Raw genomic sequence first — 18852 nt, 5'->3', positions numbered from 1 at the left:
TAGTTTCCCAGGCGTATAATGTGTCAAAACTCTTCACATCCACTTTAAATCTGTGTAGTCTGCTGTCAGAAGGAGAAGCAGAGGCACGACATAATTAGCTCTGCGTTTTAAACAGATCATTCCCAAAGCAGCATGGAGGCAGGGCTAGAAGAACTCCCAGAGAAAGAACAGCAAGAGAAGTTCCAGAAGCCAAAAAGAGAGAGAGTTTCAGAACCAAGGATAGGATAAGTAGGGTCCAGAGCCACAGACAAGGATATTCAGTGGGGGTGGTTGTTTGCAGGCCCTGGTAGGAGAGACCAGCTACTCAAATGTTCTTGACACAAGATGATTATACTCAGAAACCGAGCACACATCCTTGGAAGGGAGTCATGAGGGAAGAAGGTAACACTCAGCCTAGCAAAGCAGGCTGTCCTACTCAACCCCAGCAATTGTGAGGTGAAAAGGTCGCACCCAGCCGCCCTCCCATCCACCCAGGGTACAGTGGACTACCTGCTGAAATGCCAGCTAATCCACCGTGGGGTGACGTGGGAGTCCTCAGGCCATCGCCCTTACAATCCAGGGTGGCAGCACACGCCTTTTTCTTGCACTAAAATTGTACTTTCTTGATACGTTTTCCTTATAGTGAAGGATTCCAACAAAGCAGTGACCTGACATACAGTGAATATCTGATCTGCCTTCAGCTCATCAGGAAAAGTTGCGCCCCTCTTGTGTTGGCAATGCCAACTAATACTCAGTAGGAGTTTAAAGGGATCCTCTATAGTTTTCTATCTCTTAAGGTCATATGGATATGAATAAGAATGACTAGATTTAGTCCATTTGTCCCTTAATTAAATGGGCCTGGCTGATCTTCAGCACGTGCATCACCTGTGCTCACAAGGAAAGTGCCATGTCATTTTGCGGATCTCTATAAGCCAAGTGTATGCACTAAACTTACCAATGGCCTTGATTGATTCCCCTGGGAAGAGTGGTGCTTCTTCCATCTGTGCCAGCTTATTTCCATCCCTTAGAGCCTGGCAAAAAAACAAACAGGAGTAAATCTCACTTTCCATCTGTATACCTGGAAAGAATTGTGCTGTTCTGCGCTAACGCTACACAGCTACAGAAGCGTGCGAAATGTATGCCCCCTCCCCTTACAAGACAATTTCAAAGCTCAGCATCACAGGACACCATGCTGCATATTCTAGCAAGTTATTACACATATTTCAAGTTCACAGTTAGAAAGCATTAATACATAAATGGCTTGACATGACAGATACTATAATCACTACACAGACAGCTATTATAAGGTGCCTCCAGAATTCAGAAATAAAGTAAAGAAAAAATTCTTTTTAAAGGTTACCTTCTGAGCATGAAACTAATACAAATAAAATCAACATTAGATGTAGGTGCTGTAGAAATGGCCCAGCCTATGTGATAGCATGGGAAACCCCGAAGTGTAAGTAAAGTTGCCAGGGAGGGGTCTCAGGGCAGTGCTATTATGACGGAAAGCCCTAGGCTTTTGTACTACATGTGGGTGCACAAAGCCTGGTAGCTTGTCAGTGTGTATCTCATCCAGGCCACGACAGTGTGCCCTCATCTGGCAGACGAGAATATTTCAATCATGACTGTGGAGCAAGCGGAGTATGTTCCTTCGACTTCTCCCAAGCCAGTTCACTCTGTGCTGATTCCACACTTGCCAGCAAATTGCTAATAAGGTACTAGGATTCCTGGCTACCATGATACTATGGAAAGGGTGCCTTGGATGGATGGCTATTATAAGGTGCCTGGGTATAAATGTGGGTACCTGCCTACAGTTCTAAATGTCCGGATTGGCACAGAGGCCCACTACCCAGTCTCTTGTGAGCTTGGTCACATAGTGACAGAGAACTCAGGGAGCTGAGAAAATGGGGCTCTAGAACTAAAAAACTGGGGACCAGAGTCTGAACTCGGGGCCCATTCCAAGATACCCGCCCCCCCCCCCCAAGATGCTGCCAAAAACAGTGGTCACTTTCTCCTTGGCATCTGACACAATATGTTACCAAGAAGAATAAGGTATTCAAAACCCCAGCAATTCCAAAGCTGTGTTTCATAGAACATTAAATTCCCAAGAAATGTGAATAGGTCTTTTTTAAGTTTGGGAAATACAGGATTAAAGAAAACAAACTTTTTATTTTTATTTTTATGTGAGTGTTTAGTGTGTTAATGGGAGCCAAATCAGCAAGAGGGCGCTAGAGTATGCTGCTTTTCCCATACCTATTTGATCACGAGCTGCTTTCTCCAAAAAAATACCTGTTAACATCATGAGGCCACTAGTGTTCAGTGGAAAACAGAGTGGACAATACTAAGTTTCCAGCATGATTTTGTGAAACAAAACATTAAAAAAGTGGTAAGTTTTATAATTCTAACAGAAATTATTGAAAATTCAAAATAACTTTTTTATACTTATAAGAATATTTCATTGTTTTATTAAAGGAAATTGGGGGTCAATTTAAAAACACTACGTATAGTAATTTCATCAAAAATTTTGAAATAAATAAAGGGGAAAAGTCAAACTATAAAGAGGAAAATCAATGCTAAATATTGGTCAGGGTATGTCTGTTCCATGGGGAGTACCCAATAGGACGCAATCCATCTTCCTCCTTGTCAAGATAGACAATTAAAATAATACAGATTAGGGTTCATTGTTACCTCCCAATAATTTTATTCCATTTGAATTGTTAGTCCAGATTGGTTTTTAAAATACTTTTCAGCCAAAAATTTTAGGGATGTAGAGAACTGTTAAAGGGGACGTGGAAAGGTGTTTGTTCATTCATTTTTATACTCACACCTGATTTGGAAATACATCTTTTACACAATAAAGCATAAACCAATATTCATACTTGTGAATGTCAAGTTTTAGAAACACTAAAAAAATCACGAATTTTAATAGAAGCCTTCATTTGAAAGTCAGCTTTCTTTCATTTACTACCTGAAATAAAGACTAACTTTATAATATAGTTACAAAGAGAGAAGGCTATTTTAATCAATATCCAAGTTTTATATTACTTCAAATATTACATTGTTAAAGCTCATTTTAATAGCCAAATATTATCATATATTATATAGACTTCAATTTCTTAACTCATATTTAAAAACAAATGGGGATAGGTTATTTTGAAATATATTTACTAAAGCAAGCTGTTTTAATCAATTTTGTCTGGAAGGGGTGGCGGGAAATGTGGCTCACTTGAAGCCTTATAGCAAAAGCCACATCAAATACTTTGAAGTCCTCAACCCAGGACGAGGAAGCAAAATGTTGCAGATGGGAGACAGCAGTGAACGGGAACATTTTGAGAATGTACAAGGCTCTCAAGATAGAGGTTGAGGATTAAACGTTTCTCTTCTCTTCTGAAAGCCATGTTGAATTCGGCTTGAAATTCTTGTGCACTTATATGAAGCATGACTGTGTTTGTGAGACAGTGAGACAACCCTCTCACTAATAATTAACTCTGGGACATGCTTTTTAATTGATGAGAAAGAAACTATCAGAGCAAAACAAACAAATGATGCCACTGCTTCAGATTTCCCCATATATGGTTTATTTTGTACAGGAAACACATTTAGCTTTAGCATAGGAATTCAAGAAGATAATAGTTTCTAAAGGCTCATGGTTTTATGAGTACAGTAGATTCCCTTTATAAAGCTGGTGTTAGGAAATGGGACTCACACTTGTGCTACATTAAGCTTTGACTGCAACTACCAAGTTGCATAGGACATGATTTGACCCTTGATTTATCCAACCCATGTACAGCATAATCAAAGAATGGAATATTCTTATGAATGAAATTTGATCTCAGGAACACACCCATTCCTCTTTGGTGCCCTTGCTCCAAGTATTGTCCAGTTGAGGAATTCCCTCTGATGAGCTCATCTAAACCCTGTTCCTGCAACCCTGAAAGTCCAGCTGAAGGCCCACCAGCTCCCTGAATTTGTCCCCAAATGCTCGAGCCCACGGGATGTCCCTAGCCTCTCCACTACTTTTCTCCTCATCTGATTCTAATATGCTGGGTGGGCAGTTAATGGCTGCATGCTGAAAGCAGTGGTTTCCAAATCGGGCGCTTCAAGGTGCTTTCAGAGTCACCAAAGGAGGGGGGGCCAAGCAGAGGCACAGCTGAGCACGGAGCCTTGCCATGTTTTCCTGGAGTGCACGTCTACCACTTTCACATATTGAGTTTCTCCATAAGCTTTGGGGAAGGTTCTGTTGCTTTAAAAGACTCTAGAGGGTCTAGAGGTACTGAGTAAGCACTCAAGGGTACTCGAATGAGTTTTTTCTTCTAATCAATAAATACTAACTACATGGACTCATTCCACGAAACTTACAAAGTACCAGGTACTGCGCTTGGCACAGACCATGCACATTTGAATAAAGCAAAGTCCACACCCTCAAGGAGCACCCTCAGCATACGCATCTGTCCCCTCTAAGTCTTTGTAACAGCATTTCAGAATCCTTTCGTGACTGACGTTCATTAACTCATCAAATACCCTATGTGGGGAAACCGAGAAGTACAGATGAACAAATTTCTGGTTGACAAAATGTTGGATAAACCAATTTTTGCAAATAATGTCATAGTGGAATCTACCAAACTTGGACAGGAGGGCACTACTATAGTGGTAAAAGCATTTGCTTATCGTCTAGAAATCTAGTATGAAATGGCTTCTAAATACACGATCTGCAGCTACAAACAGATGAACACGTAGAACTTGCCACCTGATCAGCTTCAGCTTCAGAAGGGTAGCCATTGTGTTCTTCCTGAATCTCCTGCACAGCACCAGGTGCATGGACAAGAAAAGGCAAAGAGGAGAAAGAGAAACACGTGCAAACAGACAGGTGAAAGGACAGAAGTTCTTTTTTAAAGAGACAGTAAGCATGTAAAAGTTGACACACCTTTCACGGCTTTGTAAATCACAACATTTCAGCCCTTGGAGGTAAGGGAATAACGTGTAGGCCACCTATAGTATCCTCAGCCTAAAATGGAGTATCTATTCTGTGTTTGTGTTGGGGTAGAAAAATGAAAAGCAAACATCATGGATTCCAAAGAATGCACTGTCTTTTGAAAACCAAGCAATACGTACTACACCATACAGCAAAGAAACAAAATAAGAGACACATGATATACTCATGGCAAATAAAGCACACCACAGAAACCAGATGAAGGGAAAAATCAAGCCAAAATACAAAGGCAGTTCATAGACACGTATTTTAAACACAGTAAGTATTCATATACTCTCAAGAATTATTACATTGTCCAGGGGTCAACTCCAGTGTTATTACCAACATGTCCACAAACATGCGCATGCACATATCACATGCTAGAGACATACATATACATACATGTATATGTATACATATAATCTGGTACTTATTGCTCATTGCTAGTTCAATGTTGTGAATTATGAATCAATACCATATGAGATATTTCTAATTACAGTATCAACATGCTTCAGAGAAATAGCTAAAAGTCACATGTCTTTATTTAAATTTTTTTCCAATCCCTTTAAAGGTATACTGTTCTTAATTTCTTCATAGATTCAGTTTTTGAAACTTTAAAAATTGGACTTTTAGTTCACCAGATGGTATAAAGAATATGAATACTGAAGATGACAAGATTACAACCCCTTTTAAAAGTTGTATCAAGTCTCTAAGGCTAACAGTACTAAAATTTAGCATAGATATATATTTTCCTTCATGAAACTTTGGATACAATGACTATACTCCTTTGAAAGGCAATCAGTGAAGAATTAGCAAAGTTTTAAAAGAATTTATTATTCCCTACCTTTCATTTTTGTCGATCAAGTAAAACAGCTACTTACTACATTTTTATACTTTATTACCAGATTGAATTCAGTACACAGTTGGTACTGCTACCCCTCAAATTTTTTAAATGAAGCCAGTTTTTTTGAAATTTCCATTTTTTTTAAATACAAAGAAAATGGAATCATCTTTGATAAAAATTTTTGAATCAGAAAAACGAATGACTAAACAACAACAAAAAAACCCACACAACACTTCAAAGTCCATGCAAATGTAAAGCCAAACACTAATATTTAACAATGTGAATCAGTCAAGGAAAATGATTCTCACGTGCGAAAGAAACATGGTGAAAACAAGATTAAACAAAGATACACCAACTAGACTCCTAAGAATTTGACTTAACCTGCTTATTTTTGCATGACTTCATTGGCTTCAGTGAGATTACAAATTTTAAACTGAAGTCACTAATTATTCTGTCAAAATCCACATTGTTTTCATTTAATGGAAATAGGTTAATTTTCAACATCTGATACTCAGGCTTAAATGCATGCACATTACCAATCTTTGTCTTGCTTTATGAATACTCTGAAATAAAGGGAAGAAAAATGAGGAAAATATAAGCTAAAACCCACTAGATGCAACAGCTACATCTGTGGTTTAAGAAATACTAAATGGGACTGATTTTGCTAAACTTATCTTCAGGGTTAGCATTTCTGCGTTTGGGATTCAGCATGCAGACACGAAAATCTTACTTAGATAGGATGCACAATAACTGACCACTTTGTTGTGGTTGCTTAAATGCTTTAGCATGAATTAATGAGTAACAACGTTAAAATAGGACTCTGTAGGCCCCTGCCACGAAGTTCCATTTGGTCAGAATTCATGAAACACAACAAAAGTCAGTATTACACACTTGTAGTTAACAATTTTAGCATCCTGCCCTCACACACATTGGCTTTTATTGTACATACAAACATTGTTAACAAATAAAGCATTTCTAGTGAACACTGAAAGCTATGACACAGTAGAGCAAATTGATCTGACTCATAAAAACCAGTGAGAAGGTAAAGAACACTAAATAGACCAAGTGTTCCGTAAAGCACAGAGACACACAAGTAGGAGGCCCATCTGCGGAAAGCCAAACATCCTTACCCTTATATCAGGCCTCCTGAAGACCTGTTAGTCAAAATACAGAACATCATCACAAATACGTTACTACTGACCTGTACAAGATGCTATGAAGTTCACCAGCCCATTCCCTAAGGACCATCATAATTCTCTACATAAAACCAACCAGATCAATCGTAACACATTTGCCCTCTAAGTTTTAGTCAATATCAAATCAATCCTAACACATTTGTCCTATAATTTTCAGGCAAGTCTATGGTTTGGAGAAACTTATCGCCCTTAGGCTAAGACAAGCGAGATTATTTTAAACACAAACCCCTTCTGTCAAGTGCTATTACAAGCCATTGTGAACAGGCAGTGTTTGAAAAGTTCATTTGTGTGTCTGTTTGGAATACTGAATGCATTTTCCCCATAGAAACAATGATATAAAAAGGCGGTTCTGCTCCCAAACCAGCCCACAGAAACAAAACAAAACCGAACCAAAAAAACCACAAAAGCTCCCACATCTGATCCAGAGCACAGCTCAGCTGTAGCGTTAACGGTATCATAAAACCTAGCTGACCACAAATGTTAACCAGGTTTCTGTAGAAATTATATTTCCAACTCGCACTTGGGACTCCAGAAATAGACTCCCCGATGAGGCCACCCCATTGAGAGAAGGGTGCTTGTCCTGGGGAGGCAGTTCCAGGTGGGAAGAGGTAGCTGGCTTGTCTGGGAGGGCAGGGGAGAAGAGGGAAGCAGAGGGGAGGCCTCGGCTGCTGTCCCTGCAAGGGGAAGCCAAGCTTTATTGAATGCAGACACTGATTTCAGCAACCTTCTTCCTTCGTAGCCTTTGAATGCTACTTTAGCATGCAGTGTATGCACTCAGGAAACCTGGGTCAGAGGAGACACCCCGGAGAATGGGTGGAACTTTCGAAAAGCAAATAGTGGTAATTGTCCCAGGAAGACTGAATTGTCTGTTCCCCATTCCAAAGTCTGAAATATGACCATCCAACCAACTGGATGTCCTATGGAAAACAGATCATTAAAAAAAAAAAATCACTGGAGGCTCTTATTAGCTGTATAGGTTTTACTAGGGCTAGATAAGATCACACAAATGAATAGGAGGATATAGGCTTCATCATTGTATCATCATTAAAAGAAAATATTCTGAAGTAAAACAAAAGTTTTCTGAATTACGTGATGCTGTAGCTCAAAGAGAACTAAAGCCCATACATTCCTAAATATAGACTATTTAGACTAAGAAGCTTAAACCTAGCTCTTTTGGTGGATGGGTGATGGATATGTTTATCATCTTATTTGTGGCGACAATTTCACAACTGTGTACCTATCAAAACTTACTAAATTGTATACTTTAAATATGTGACGTTTATCATTTGTTAATGACACCTCAATAAAGTTAGCATAAAATACATACTTATGTTAATAAAAACTCACCATGGGACATATATGGCAATAAAAACTCAAAACAGAAAGTCTCTGCTCCCCGCGCGTCATTCCTCAGTGATAACCATATTTAATAGACCTATTTTTAATTCTGAGGCCCACTTCCATAACATAAATATGGTTCCACCTCGACTTCTTAACTTGTCAACTTTAAACATTAGCTAGTGACCCCTATTTTAAAAGATGAGAAAATAAGCTTTCTCAAACTACCAACTCCCTCTTCCTAATCTCTGCTAATTGAAATTTTTAAGTTTTAGTTCTTTTATTGTCTTCCTTAAGCAGCGGCTGCATCATAAAAAGAAAAATACTCATGAAATGACCTTTAGGTGCCAGACACTCTTCTGAGCCCTTTGCATACATTAACTGATTTTACTCTCCAAACAACCTTGTGAGACATAAACTATTATTGGCCCCATTTCTGATGAGAAAACCAAGGCATAGTTAAGTAATCTGGCCATGTTCAAGGTGGCAAAGCAAGTATTTAAACCCAGCGGTCTGCTATACTGCCTCAGCGTGGTGTCACTACCCCTTCCTTCACTTCCCCTCGCTACCTCCAAACTTCTGCTCTAGCAAGCCATTATTTTCACATTTGTTCTGTAACCACGATTACTTTTTTAACACTGTCTCTAAAGTGACAGGAACAATAAAAAATGAAAAAGCAGCACTCATAAGTAGTGTAATTGGGCGTTACATGTAGGACATACATGGTGTGATGACCAAACACGGTGAATGTTTACATTTAAAATAATTATTACAGTAAAAGACACATTGCCATTAATCCCCCTCAATATACTTCCCCTCATTTCAAAGACACTTATCCCATCATTCTTGCCACTTTCTGAAGCAGTTCTGAAAGTCCTCTTTCGTGAGTGTCTTTACTTCATCTCCATAATGACAATGCTCCGTGTCACACATCGCTTCTGGTATAAGGCAATTTCTGTCAAATAAAATCATTACAGTGTGTCCTCATCCACCTTATTCACCGGATCTGGCACTGTGTGACCTCTGGCTCTTCCCCAAAGTCAAAATGACCGTGAAAAGAAAACGTTTTGAATCGATTCAGGACATCGAGGCAGCCACGACAGCACAACTGAAGACACTCACAAAAGAGGACTTCCAGAACCGCTTCAGAAAGTGGCAAGAAGGATGGGAGGAGTGTGTTTGAAGCGAGGGCCATGTGTCTTTTACTGTAATATTTTTTTTAAACATTCACTGTATTTTTTTATCACACCTTGTACACCATTGCCAATAAGCCTTTGCTATTGGAAAGAGTAACTAACTGGAAAGTCTGGAAAGAGGGAGGATGATAACGTGCTTTTACACTCACAATTCTTTACCTACTTGTAATGAAATCCTCAGTATTCTTGGTGTGAGACCGAGGAGGTCAACAAGGCTCTCCTGAAAGTCTCTAAGTTGATACCTAAGTGTTCCTCTCCGTTTCAGTTTACACCTCTCCTAAATAAGCTATTTGAGACACACAGAGGGGTTCATTTTTTTTTTTCTTGAATCGGATTCTCATCGAAGTTGGAGAAAAAAACAGTGGCTTTATGTCAGGAGACCCGGGGCCAGCTCTCTCCAGCCAATCTAGGGCCTTCTCATATCTGCACTTGGCCTCAGTCTTTACATATCGAAAAGCAGAGGAGGCTACCGAATGACTGCAAGGACCTGACCAGTTCTAAAACCACAGGAGTCATTTCTCTAAGCCTCATGCGAAGACTTCAGAAAACATCTTCCCAACCAAAGCTTCAGGAGGCAAATCAGCAGAGTGGTTAAAAGAATGAGCGCTAGAGTCAAATCCTGCCTCTACCACTTCCTGCCCGCCAGACTCTTGATGAGTGACACAAGCCAGCAGAGTCTTAGTGTTCCAGTCTCCTCTTGTCTAAATCAATGATGCTGGGAACACGTCCCTCGCAGGTTGTTGGGAGGGTTGAGTTGGGTAACATAACCGTGGACAAGTACTGAAGAAGCAGTGGTTAGCATCAGTACTCTTCGGTTGGTGCAGAAGTAATTGCGGTTTAAAGAGTTAAAAATGCCAAAAACCGCAATTACTTTTGCATCAACCTAACATTTTAGGTACCCTTTTTTAGTTGATGGGGCTCAGCCTCCCCAACATGCACCACGACTCTCCTGACCTGCCTCACCTCCACTCTCTCAACTCCTATCCATGCCAAGAACCTACAAGAAGGTGCAGAAAAGTTAATGAGCTTAGTCTACTTACCAAAGCAAGGAGAAGTTAACTGAAATCTAAAATTTACCTACTTCTAAATGGCTTTCACTAAATCAAGAAAAAGCACTGTGAAATGACCCCCATTCCTGACACAGAGCTCCGAAAACCCTGGTAAATAAGGGTGCTGAGACCATCTCTTGTTCTAACATGTGGTTTTTGACCTCAGTTCCTGACTGAGCTCCTAAAAGCCTTGGAATTTCCTGGATGACAGGAATGTCTTTGTTCTAATGAAGCCAGTCTGGGTGGGCTCCTGGATACGGGAAACACCAAGACATTATTAGAAGCTTGGAACTTTCGGTGCCATCCCTCCATCCTCAGAAGAGGGGAGAGGGGCTGGGAAATGAGTTTATCGACCATGCCTACGAGTATGTGAGGACGCCTCCCTAAAAATCCCAAAAGTATGGGGTAGAGAAGGTTCTGGATTGAACACATCTACATACGGGGAGGGTGGTGCACCCTGACTCCCTGGGGATGGAAGTTCTTGCACTTGGGACCCTCCCAGACCTCCCCCTATGTACCTCTTCACCTGGCTGTCTATCTGTGTCCCTCATCATACCCTTCATGACATGGTAAACGTTAAGTGTTTCCCTGAGTTCTGTGAGTTGTTCTAGCAAATGATCGAATTCAAGAAGGGGGTTGTGGGGAACTCCCAATTTGTAGCCAAGCCTGGCAGAAGAGGTAGGGAACCTGGACACCCACGACTGGCAATTAGTGTCTGAAATAAGGGACAGTCTCATGGGACTGAGCCCTTCCACGGCAGGGTCTGCACTAACTCATGAGTGTCAGAATGGAACAGTGCACGCCCAGCTGGTGTTGGAGATGTGGTCAGTGTGGGAAAAACATACATCTGATGTCACAGGTGTTCTAGGAGTGTGGTGTGAATAGCAGAGAGGAAAACAGTGAATTTTTTCCCAGACAAGCATCCAAATTTAAATTTGTATAAAAGTTTGTGTTGGGGGTAAAACTCCCTTCCTTTGCCCTCAGGTTCCATGTAAGTCATCCTTTGGGGCAGCTTCCACCAGAGGGCTCAGCCTGACCACTTGCTCTAGGTGGATTTGGTAAGGGAGCCAGTGTGTTCCCCTTTACCCGTCTGGGCTCCCCAGGATGTGTGTGCCAGCCTGCCCAGAGGGTAGTCTGGTCTCCCCAGCCCATGGGGAGTTTGCCTGTGTGGGCCCTGCCCCAAGACAGAGGCCACAGTTGTCCAGGGCTGCCTTTGGGGGAGTATTTATTTCTGGGCCCACTGTGGCCTCACACCTGAGCCAGGCCCTCCAAGCCAGCTTTGATCCATAATCATGGTCTCAATCTGTTCGGCTCCTGTCTGAATTCTTCAGAAGGTAAGAGTTGGCACCCCCAAATCCCCAACAGTATGACAATATTTCAGAAAGTTTTCAAACCCAGCCAGTACCAGTAATACAAATACTAACCAGGTCTACTCTACGCCAGGCACTGTGTAAAAGGCTTTACGTGTTATCTCAACCCTTCCCCCACCCCCAGCCACTGGGGAAAGAGATTCTACCACGATCCCCATATGACAAATGAGGAACCTGAGGCAGCCCGAGGTGAGGTCACGTATCCAAGGAGGTCACAAAGTCAGCAATAGCAGAGAGGGTATTCAAACCTGAGCTAGCTGGTGTTAGCGCACATGCTCTTAATCTAGAAACAGCCCCACCTAAATCTGTTTTCCTTCAGGAGGAGGCTGATAAGGGCCCTCAGTCAGGCTTAATACCCAGCATGCCCTCCTCTGCCCCCTTCCTCCTCCCACCACACCTTGTTTAGAAGTCTAGTTCACGCTCACGAAAGTCCAATGTGTACTGCATTTTCTGCTGTCTCTTTTCCTTACTATGAATTCCACGCAGCCCAGCTCAGCCCCTTGCACATACCGTGATTCCTGGAAAATAAGACCTAGCAGGACCATCAGCTCTAATGCGTCTTTTGGAGCAAAAATTAATATAGGACCTGGTCTTATTTTACTATAATATAAGACTAGGTCTTATATAATAACATAACATAATATAATATAATATAATGCTGGGTCTTATATTAATTTTTGCTCCACAAGATGCATTAGAGCTGATGGTCTGGCTAGGTCTTATTTTCCAGGAATCACAGTAACAGGTGCTCACATCACATTTATGGAAGGCGGGTTGGTGCTCAGCACTTATGCTATCCTTCTCTTGTGTTTGTCTTTACAAATCATAGCATAACTATATGCTTCATACTTCTGATCATTGTTATAACTATTAATCAAAATTAATTTTATATGCACTACAGCGAGATTCCATGTACCTGTCATCTGATTTCCCCAATGGGAGTGTATTACAAAACATAGTACTGTATCAGAACCAGGATACTGACCCTAACACTGTCAAGATGCAGAACAATTTCATCACCACAAGGACCCCAATGTAGCCACATCCACTTTCCCCTTGCTCCTCTCTTTCGTAGCCCATTAACTACTAATCTGTTCTCCATTTCTATAATTTTGTCATTTCCAGACTGTTCTATAAATGGAAACATACAGTATGGGACCTTCTGGGAGTGGCCTTTTTTTTTTTTTTTTTTTTGGTCAGTGTAATTCCCTTTTCTCTATCTCTCTATTCTGCTGTTGAACCCATTCACTGAGTTTTTAAAATTCCGGTTATTGTATTCTTCAGTTTTAAAATTTGCATTTGGTTTTCCTTTATCTCCTATTTCTTTGGTGTAATGTTTCTGTTTCTTCTCTCACTTTTTATGTTTTCCTTGTTTCAAGCATATTTGTCATCTCAGATCTGGCATCTATTGATTCCCTTTTGTTCATTCAGTTTAACATCTTTTTGATTCTTGGTATGATGAGTGATTTGTAATGGAAATTTGGACATTCTGAGTATTATATTATGAGATCTTATTTAAACCTTCTGTTTTAGCTGGCTTTCTCTGACACTGCCCCAGCAGGAAAAGGGCGGGGTGGGGCACAACTTCATTACAGCCTGGCTCTCCACTTGGCCTCACTGGAGGGTGGGTGAAGGGCCACAACTTTTTCTGTGCTGTTTGGCTGAAGTACAGTGGTTGGTGTCTAAGAGTTTTCTTTTTGCTAGGCTGCTGGTCCTTTGGCTACAGACAGTAGCCTTTGTTGTCTGTCTCTGTTGGCACTTCTGGGTTGCTGACTTCTTCAGCAATAAATCTGGGATATATGTGACAAAACAAAACCAAAAACAGAAAAACAGGGACTTCACCACCCTGCCACTCCTCAGGTCTTGAAGTCCCTGCCTGACCAGTCTGCCTTCTTCTCTCTTTCAGGGAATTCTTAGTTTTATTTTACAGATAATGTCCAGGGTTTCAAGTTGTACTTACTGTGAAGAATAAGAAAAAATACATCTGCTTCACCTTTCCAGAAGCAGAAGCTCAAATCTTGATATTTTTAAGCAATCATTCTTCCCCACACAGAACCCTGGGAGATACGATAGCACTCTTCTGTTACAGTGGTTATAAACTGGAGGCCTATTGCTCAAACAGGCAGCAGCAGCGTTTCTTCCTAGTTTGTTTTTAGGGGGATATGCTGTACTCTCCAGTTCTCTACAGCCCCTCCCATGTCTGCCTAGCTTGTCAACTCTCCCATGCATTTGCAAACTCTGATTTAATAAACAGACCCTGAGGCCAAGCTATCAACAACAGATTACAGCCACAGAGTCTGAAAGCTCCTGCTCAAGCTTCCCTTCCCAAAGACTAGTACTCAATTTAGGAAATAGTAACTAAGACATGGCTCAAGCACACTGAAGCCTTCTCACACACTGCATCCCACTTCCCTCCAAAGCCATTCAGGAAATTTCTGTTCAGGAACCGGAATTTAATCAGTGCACTAACCTATTAAATGATGAAACTGAGTACAGGACCCTATTTTTTTTCCTTTTTCTTCAGTGTTTAAAGAAGAGGCGTAGCTACTGCACGTGCATGGATGAGGGGAGGAGAGATGGGAGCAGAGGTACAGAGAGCTGAGGATGGTAATGATGATGATGGAGCCAGAGGAAGAGTGATTTGTAATGGAAATTTGTGTCTTAAAACTAGTGTCTTAATTTGCTGAAGGCTGGCCAGAATCAAATCCTTTTGGACAAAACAGAATTGAAAAATGTTCTAGAAAGAAAGGAATTTACACACTTACAATCTAATCCAAACTTCCTTATCCTTACAGAGAAGGAAACTGACACTCAGAGGTTATACAAGGTCACAAAGCTAAGCCGTACTGTTTGTACTACTCCATCACGTTCCCTCTTCCTGGCCTAGTTCTACTTTCCCAACAATGGAAACTGATCAACTGTGTCATTTCTACTAACAGTTACTAAAAATGTTGCATTACAACTTGTGACTGTATTATTTCATCTAATCTATGGAACATTACATTCCGATCTTGTCTTTAAATGTATGGATGAATTCAAGACAGGGAATTGTACTGTTAGCCCAGTAAAACTGAGCTGGCAGTGGGAGGGGGTAAACAAAACAAAATATTTTATTATATTTTTTCTAGTAGTCTTAATTATCGGGCAAATCTTCAGGATGACTTGGTATTAAAGTATACATTCATTAATTTAGTTGATCCACAAATCAACAGAATAGTGATCTACTGCTTCACCTGGGACAATGTTTCCCACACGTCTGTCATTTCACGTACCACCTCTACAAGTTTGGTTTGCTGTATCTGCATATCGCTTGTATTCATATTAGTATTTACCTTTGTAGTCACTTTATATCCACTCCTTTTTTATACTTGGCCTAGCTCTAAGCAGGAACATCCATTGACTCACAAGTTTGATGTGCTAGTTTTGCCTAATACACATTAAAATAATTACCTAACTGTTAAAACATGTCCATGGACATACCATCTAAACTCCTCGCATGTGATACCAGTGATATTCTTACCATACTTTGGGTCATCTTATCCTGAGCTGACTGTCAGTTTATGATATGAATAAATAATAAAACAACGGTTCTCCAAAATCTGACATGAGTTGCTAATTATTCAGACTTGTGGGCATGTACCAGAAATGTATGGCCCCACCACCAATTTCAAATATAAACCTCGGAAGCCTAGCTTTTCAGATTTTATTGTCCATAAGAAAGATATGAGGCATGACGTTCTCCACCCTCAGAGATTCTGATTCACTGAGTGGGATGGAGACCAAGGAAGCTGCATTTTTGCAGGCACCCCAGGGAGGGCTGATGTGGGAAGAACCGAGGGCCACATTTTGAAAAACAGTGGATGAGTGGGGACGGGGGCAGGGGACAAAATTTTAAAACTCACTCTAGCTTTTCAACAGAATGATTTGGATTCAAATCCCAACTCTGACTGTGTGATACTAAGCGAGTCACATAACTTCTCTGATGCTTGGTTTCCTCCTCTGTTAAATGATGACTATAATAAAAGCTTATTTTAAGGCTTAAATGGATGATATGTCAAAAAGTATTACAACACCATAGAGCCCTGTATGTGCTAGAGGATTGATGAGGATGGGGACGTGGAACCACTCTCAGCAGCCTGCAACTCTGAACACAATCAGTGTTGCAAATCAAGATGCGAGCAACTGTAACTGAAAACAAAAGATCCAAGTGCTCTCTGCTCTGTAGGAACATCTGCTCCCATTTAATTACTGACCTTGTGTTTAACCTAGAATAAATTAACCCCCAAATTGAGTGTGTATTTCAAATAAGATATTTACACAATAGATAATTTCAAAGATTATCAACTGATGACTGCAAATTAAATCCTCAAGGAATTGTGTCTGGACCTTCATGGAAAACCCCACACAACGGCTCTTGGGCCAGAGGTATCCCACAGTAACCATCTTGGTTACTCTGATTTTAAGAACTACTTTATAAGTAGCATACAAAATTATCTTTGTGGTTTAGAATAAATAAACATTTATTATTTTTAAAAAAACTCTCTCCTTGAAGAAAACATAACAACTCCAGAAAATTAATTTTAACGCCAACCTTGAAGACTCGGCTACAGGGTAAATATAACAAAGACGATTAAAAAACATACAGTAATTCATCAAAGGCTTTAGCTATGATCTGATGTAGGTACTTAAAATTCAATTTACAAAATATAGAAAAGCCTTAGTTTTTTTTCTGAACACCATCTGTTAAACCATTGCAATATGTGTTAATTCTGCTACAGAAAATTTGTAAATAGACTAAAATTGAAAAAAAAAACACTTAGTTGCTAAATGTTCAAGTACAGATTCAGTCTGATCTATTAATGTACAGGTTCAAAAGCTATGCGTACCATCAATGTTCCCTCTCTTACAGAACCCACACAGCACTAATGATACAGGAGAGTTAGCCTGTCCCTAGGTAGACAGGGAGGTCCCTGGTAGAATAAACAAAGACAGTCATATTCTAAAACTTCAGGTTTTGAAATCAGTCCTTTGCTCCAGGACATAATGTAACAAGGCCCTGAGATTAATTATAAAATTCATTTAGGCCTGACAAATGGAGCAGATCTGATAGACAAGAGTGGGTTACTTTGCTAATTCCTTTAGGATGGGCAAGCAGAACCAACCTGGTCGACGAATTTCATTAGAAGGCGTCAGTTCCCTTCTTCAAACAAGTTCCCTTCTCCAAACAGCTCCCCTTCCCCAAGCAGGCAAGGGAAGGTATAAAAGCGAGAGCTTTTGCCTCAGTCATGGGGCAACCCCCATTTGGGACCCCCTCCCACTCGGGAGCTGCAACCTCTTCTCCTGCCTCTAATAAACTATCCTCTTTTTAAAACTTTTTGCCTCTCCCTGGTCCGTGTTTCCATTCTTCGGCATCACGAGACACGATCCCGGCCCACACTCAGAAACTGCCAGCAGATCCGTCACCTACATCACTAACAGATATTCAACCAAATGAAAACATTATAGTTAACTCATAATTGTCCCTAAAGAAAATCACTCCAAGGTCTGAGAGCTATTTTCTGCTAATAAGGGTCCTTGAGCCTCTTCACTCAGCAGGGCAGTTTCTTAGCTAAGGTGGGGGCAATAGGGCAACTGGGACCGGTGGGGTCTGCAGCTGCTCAGTGACCAGCCACTCAGGCATCGGTGATGCAGCAGATGTGTCTTCCACCTGGAGATGGCATATTCGCCCAGCTGGGTTTTGAGGAGCAGAAGGCCCAGCTACTCCTACGTGGGCAGACACGAAAACTAGGTAGCAGGGACTCCTATTAAGGAATATACTGTCAGCTCTTCTGGTTGGGCAGACCACCCACTTTCTACTAGTCCGCAGCCATGCTTTCCTCGGTAGGCGTGATCAACAGCATCCGACGGCTTGGATGAAACAAGTACAGCAAGACAGCCAAATCTCAATTACACAGCCTCTTGAGTCAGTCTGCTTTTGTATATTATGAGCTAAAGACAACTGAGGCCAAAGCCTTTAAACAAGGAGCAGCTATGAGGAGTGAATGGGATCTTTACTGTAGTTCTTGGATTGTTTGTAAGATTTGACACTGGGCAAGGACTGAGATTTTGAGAGACTGTTGACAGAGGGTAGTTCAGGATTCTGAATGTAATTCGCACATATTTGTGAAAATCAATTACCTCTTACTAGCAGCAAAAATGACTACAATAAACTGAAACCCCAATTCAAGCAAACACTACTCCTGAAATGTAAACATGGTTTTGTTTATTGTACCTGTTAATAGTTTATTGACATTCAAACAATGTTAGGCTTTCACCTTAACAAAGGTGGGGCACCCAAGTGTTTTATTTGATTGACAAATATTTATTGAGCACCTGCTAAGTTCCAGGATCATGCTGGGGAAGCGGTGGTAAGTAAAAGAACCCCAGCCCCCCTCTGCTGACAAGAAGCTTATCAATCTTAACTTTAGAATAAGCAGGAATAAGCAGGAACTTTGAAGAGATTTCTTAATTCAATGAGGATTAAAACTCAGGCTGCCCACAAATATTCTTGAGATTTTGTAAGTTTTCTGCATCCTAGTATCACATGTTAATGCTAAATACCCCCAGGTAGTATCTAAATACAGAAACAAATTGTGACGTTAGGGAAATACTGTATATCAGATGTTTTCTGAAATTCAGAATATTAGCAAAGAAAATATAGGTATTTATTATAATAAAATATAAAAATACAATATATAATAAAATACATAATAAATCATAAAATGGAACTGGACTTTTAAAAGAATGATCATAATCTAAAGACAGCTTTTCCTCTCAATTACAAAATAATGACCACACAAACTAGATCCTGGTAAAATTTCTCTTCGAAAGTTCATATCTAACAACAGAGAACCTTTCAGTCTTGCCCCCAA

General features: G+C 40.6%; 1 protein-coding gene across 13 annotated transcripts in view; it reads right to left on the bottom strand.

Annotated features, from left to right (window-relative positions):
- MTMR1 (myotubularin related protein 1) overlaps positions 1-18852 on the bottom strand; it is a 61866-nt gene that overhangs the window by 36515 nt on the left and 6499 nt on the right. For 2 of the 13 annotated variants that reach the window (XM_074324106.2, XM_074324107.2), the window contains exons 3-6: positions 6923-6946; positions 6329-6355; positions 4724-4777; positions 935-1010 (exon numbers count right to left, since the gene is read on the bottom strand). In XM_074324106.2, coding sequence (XP_074180207.1) covers positions 935-1010; positions 4724-4777; positions 6329-6355; positions 6923-6946 — 181 coding nt within the window. The remainder of the gene's footprint in view (positions 1-934; positions 1011-4723; positions 4778-6328; positions 6356-6922; positions 6947-18852) is intronic. The other 11 variants (XM_074324108.2, XM_074324114.2, XM_074324110.2 and 8 more) reach the window with 11 other exon arrangements.

The sequence above is a fragment of the Rhinolophus sinicus genome, chromosome 18 (genome assembly GCF_057876585.1).
Source record: "Rhinolophus sinicus isolate RSI-liver-muscle chromosome 18, RSI-T2T, whole genome shotgun sequence".
NCBI classification, from domain to species: Eukaryota; Metazoa; Chordata; class Mammalia; order Chiroptera; family Rhinolophidae; genus Rhinolophus; species Rhinolophus sinicus.
Note: the sequence above shows the minus strand (reverse complement) of the source record. Positions and strands in the feature narration are given on the sequence as shown.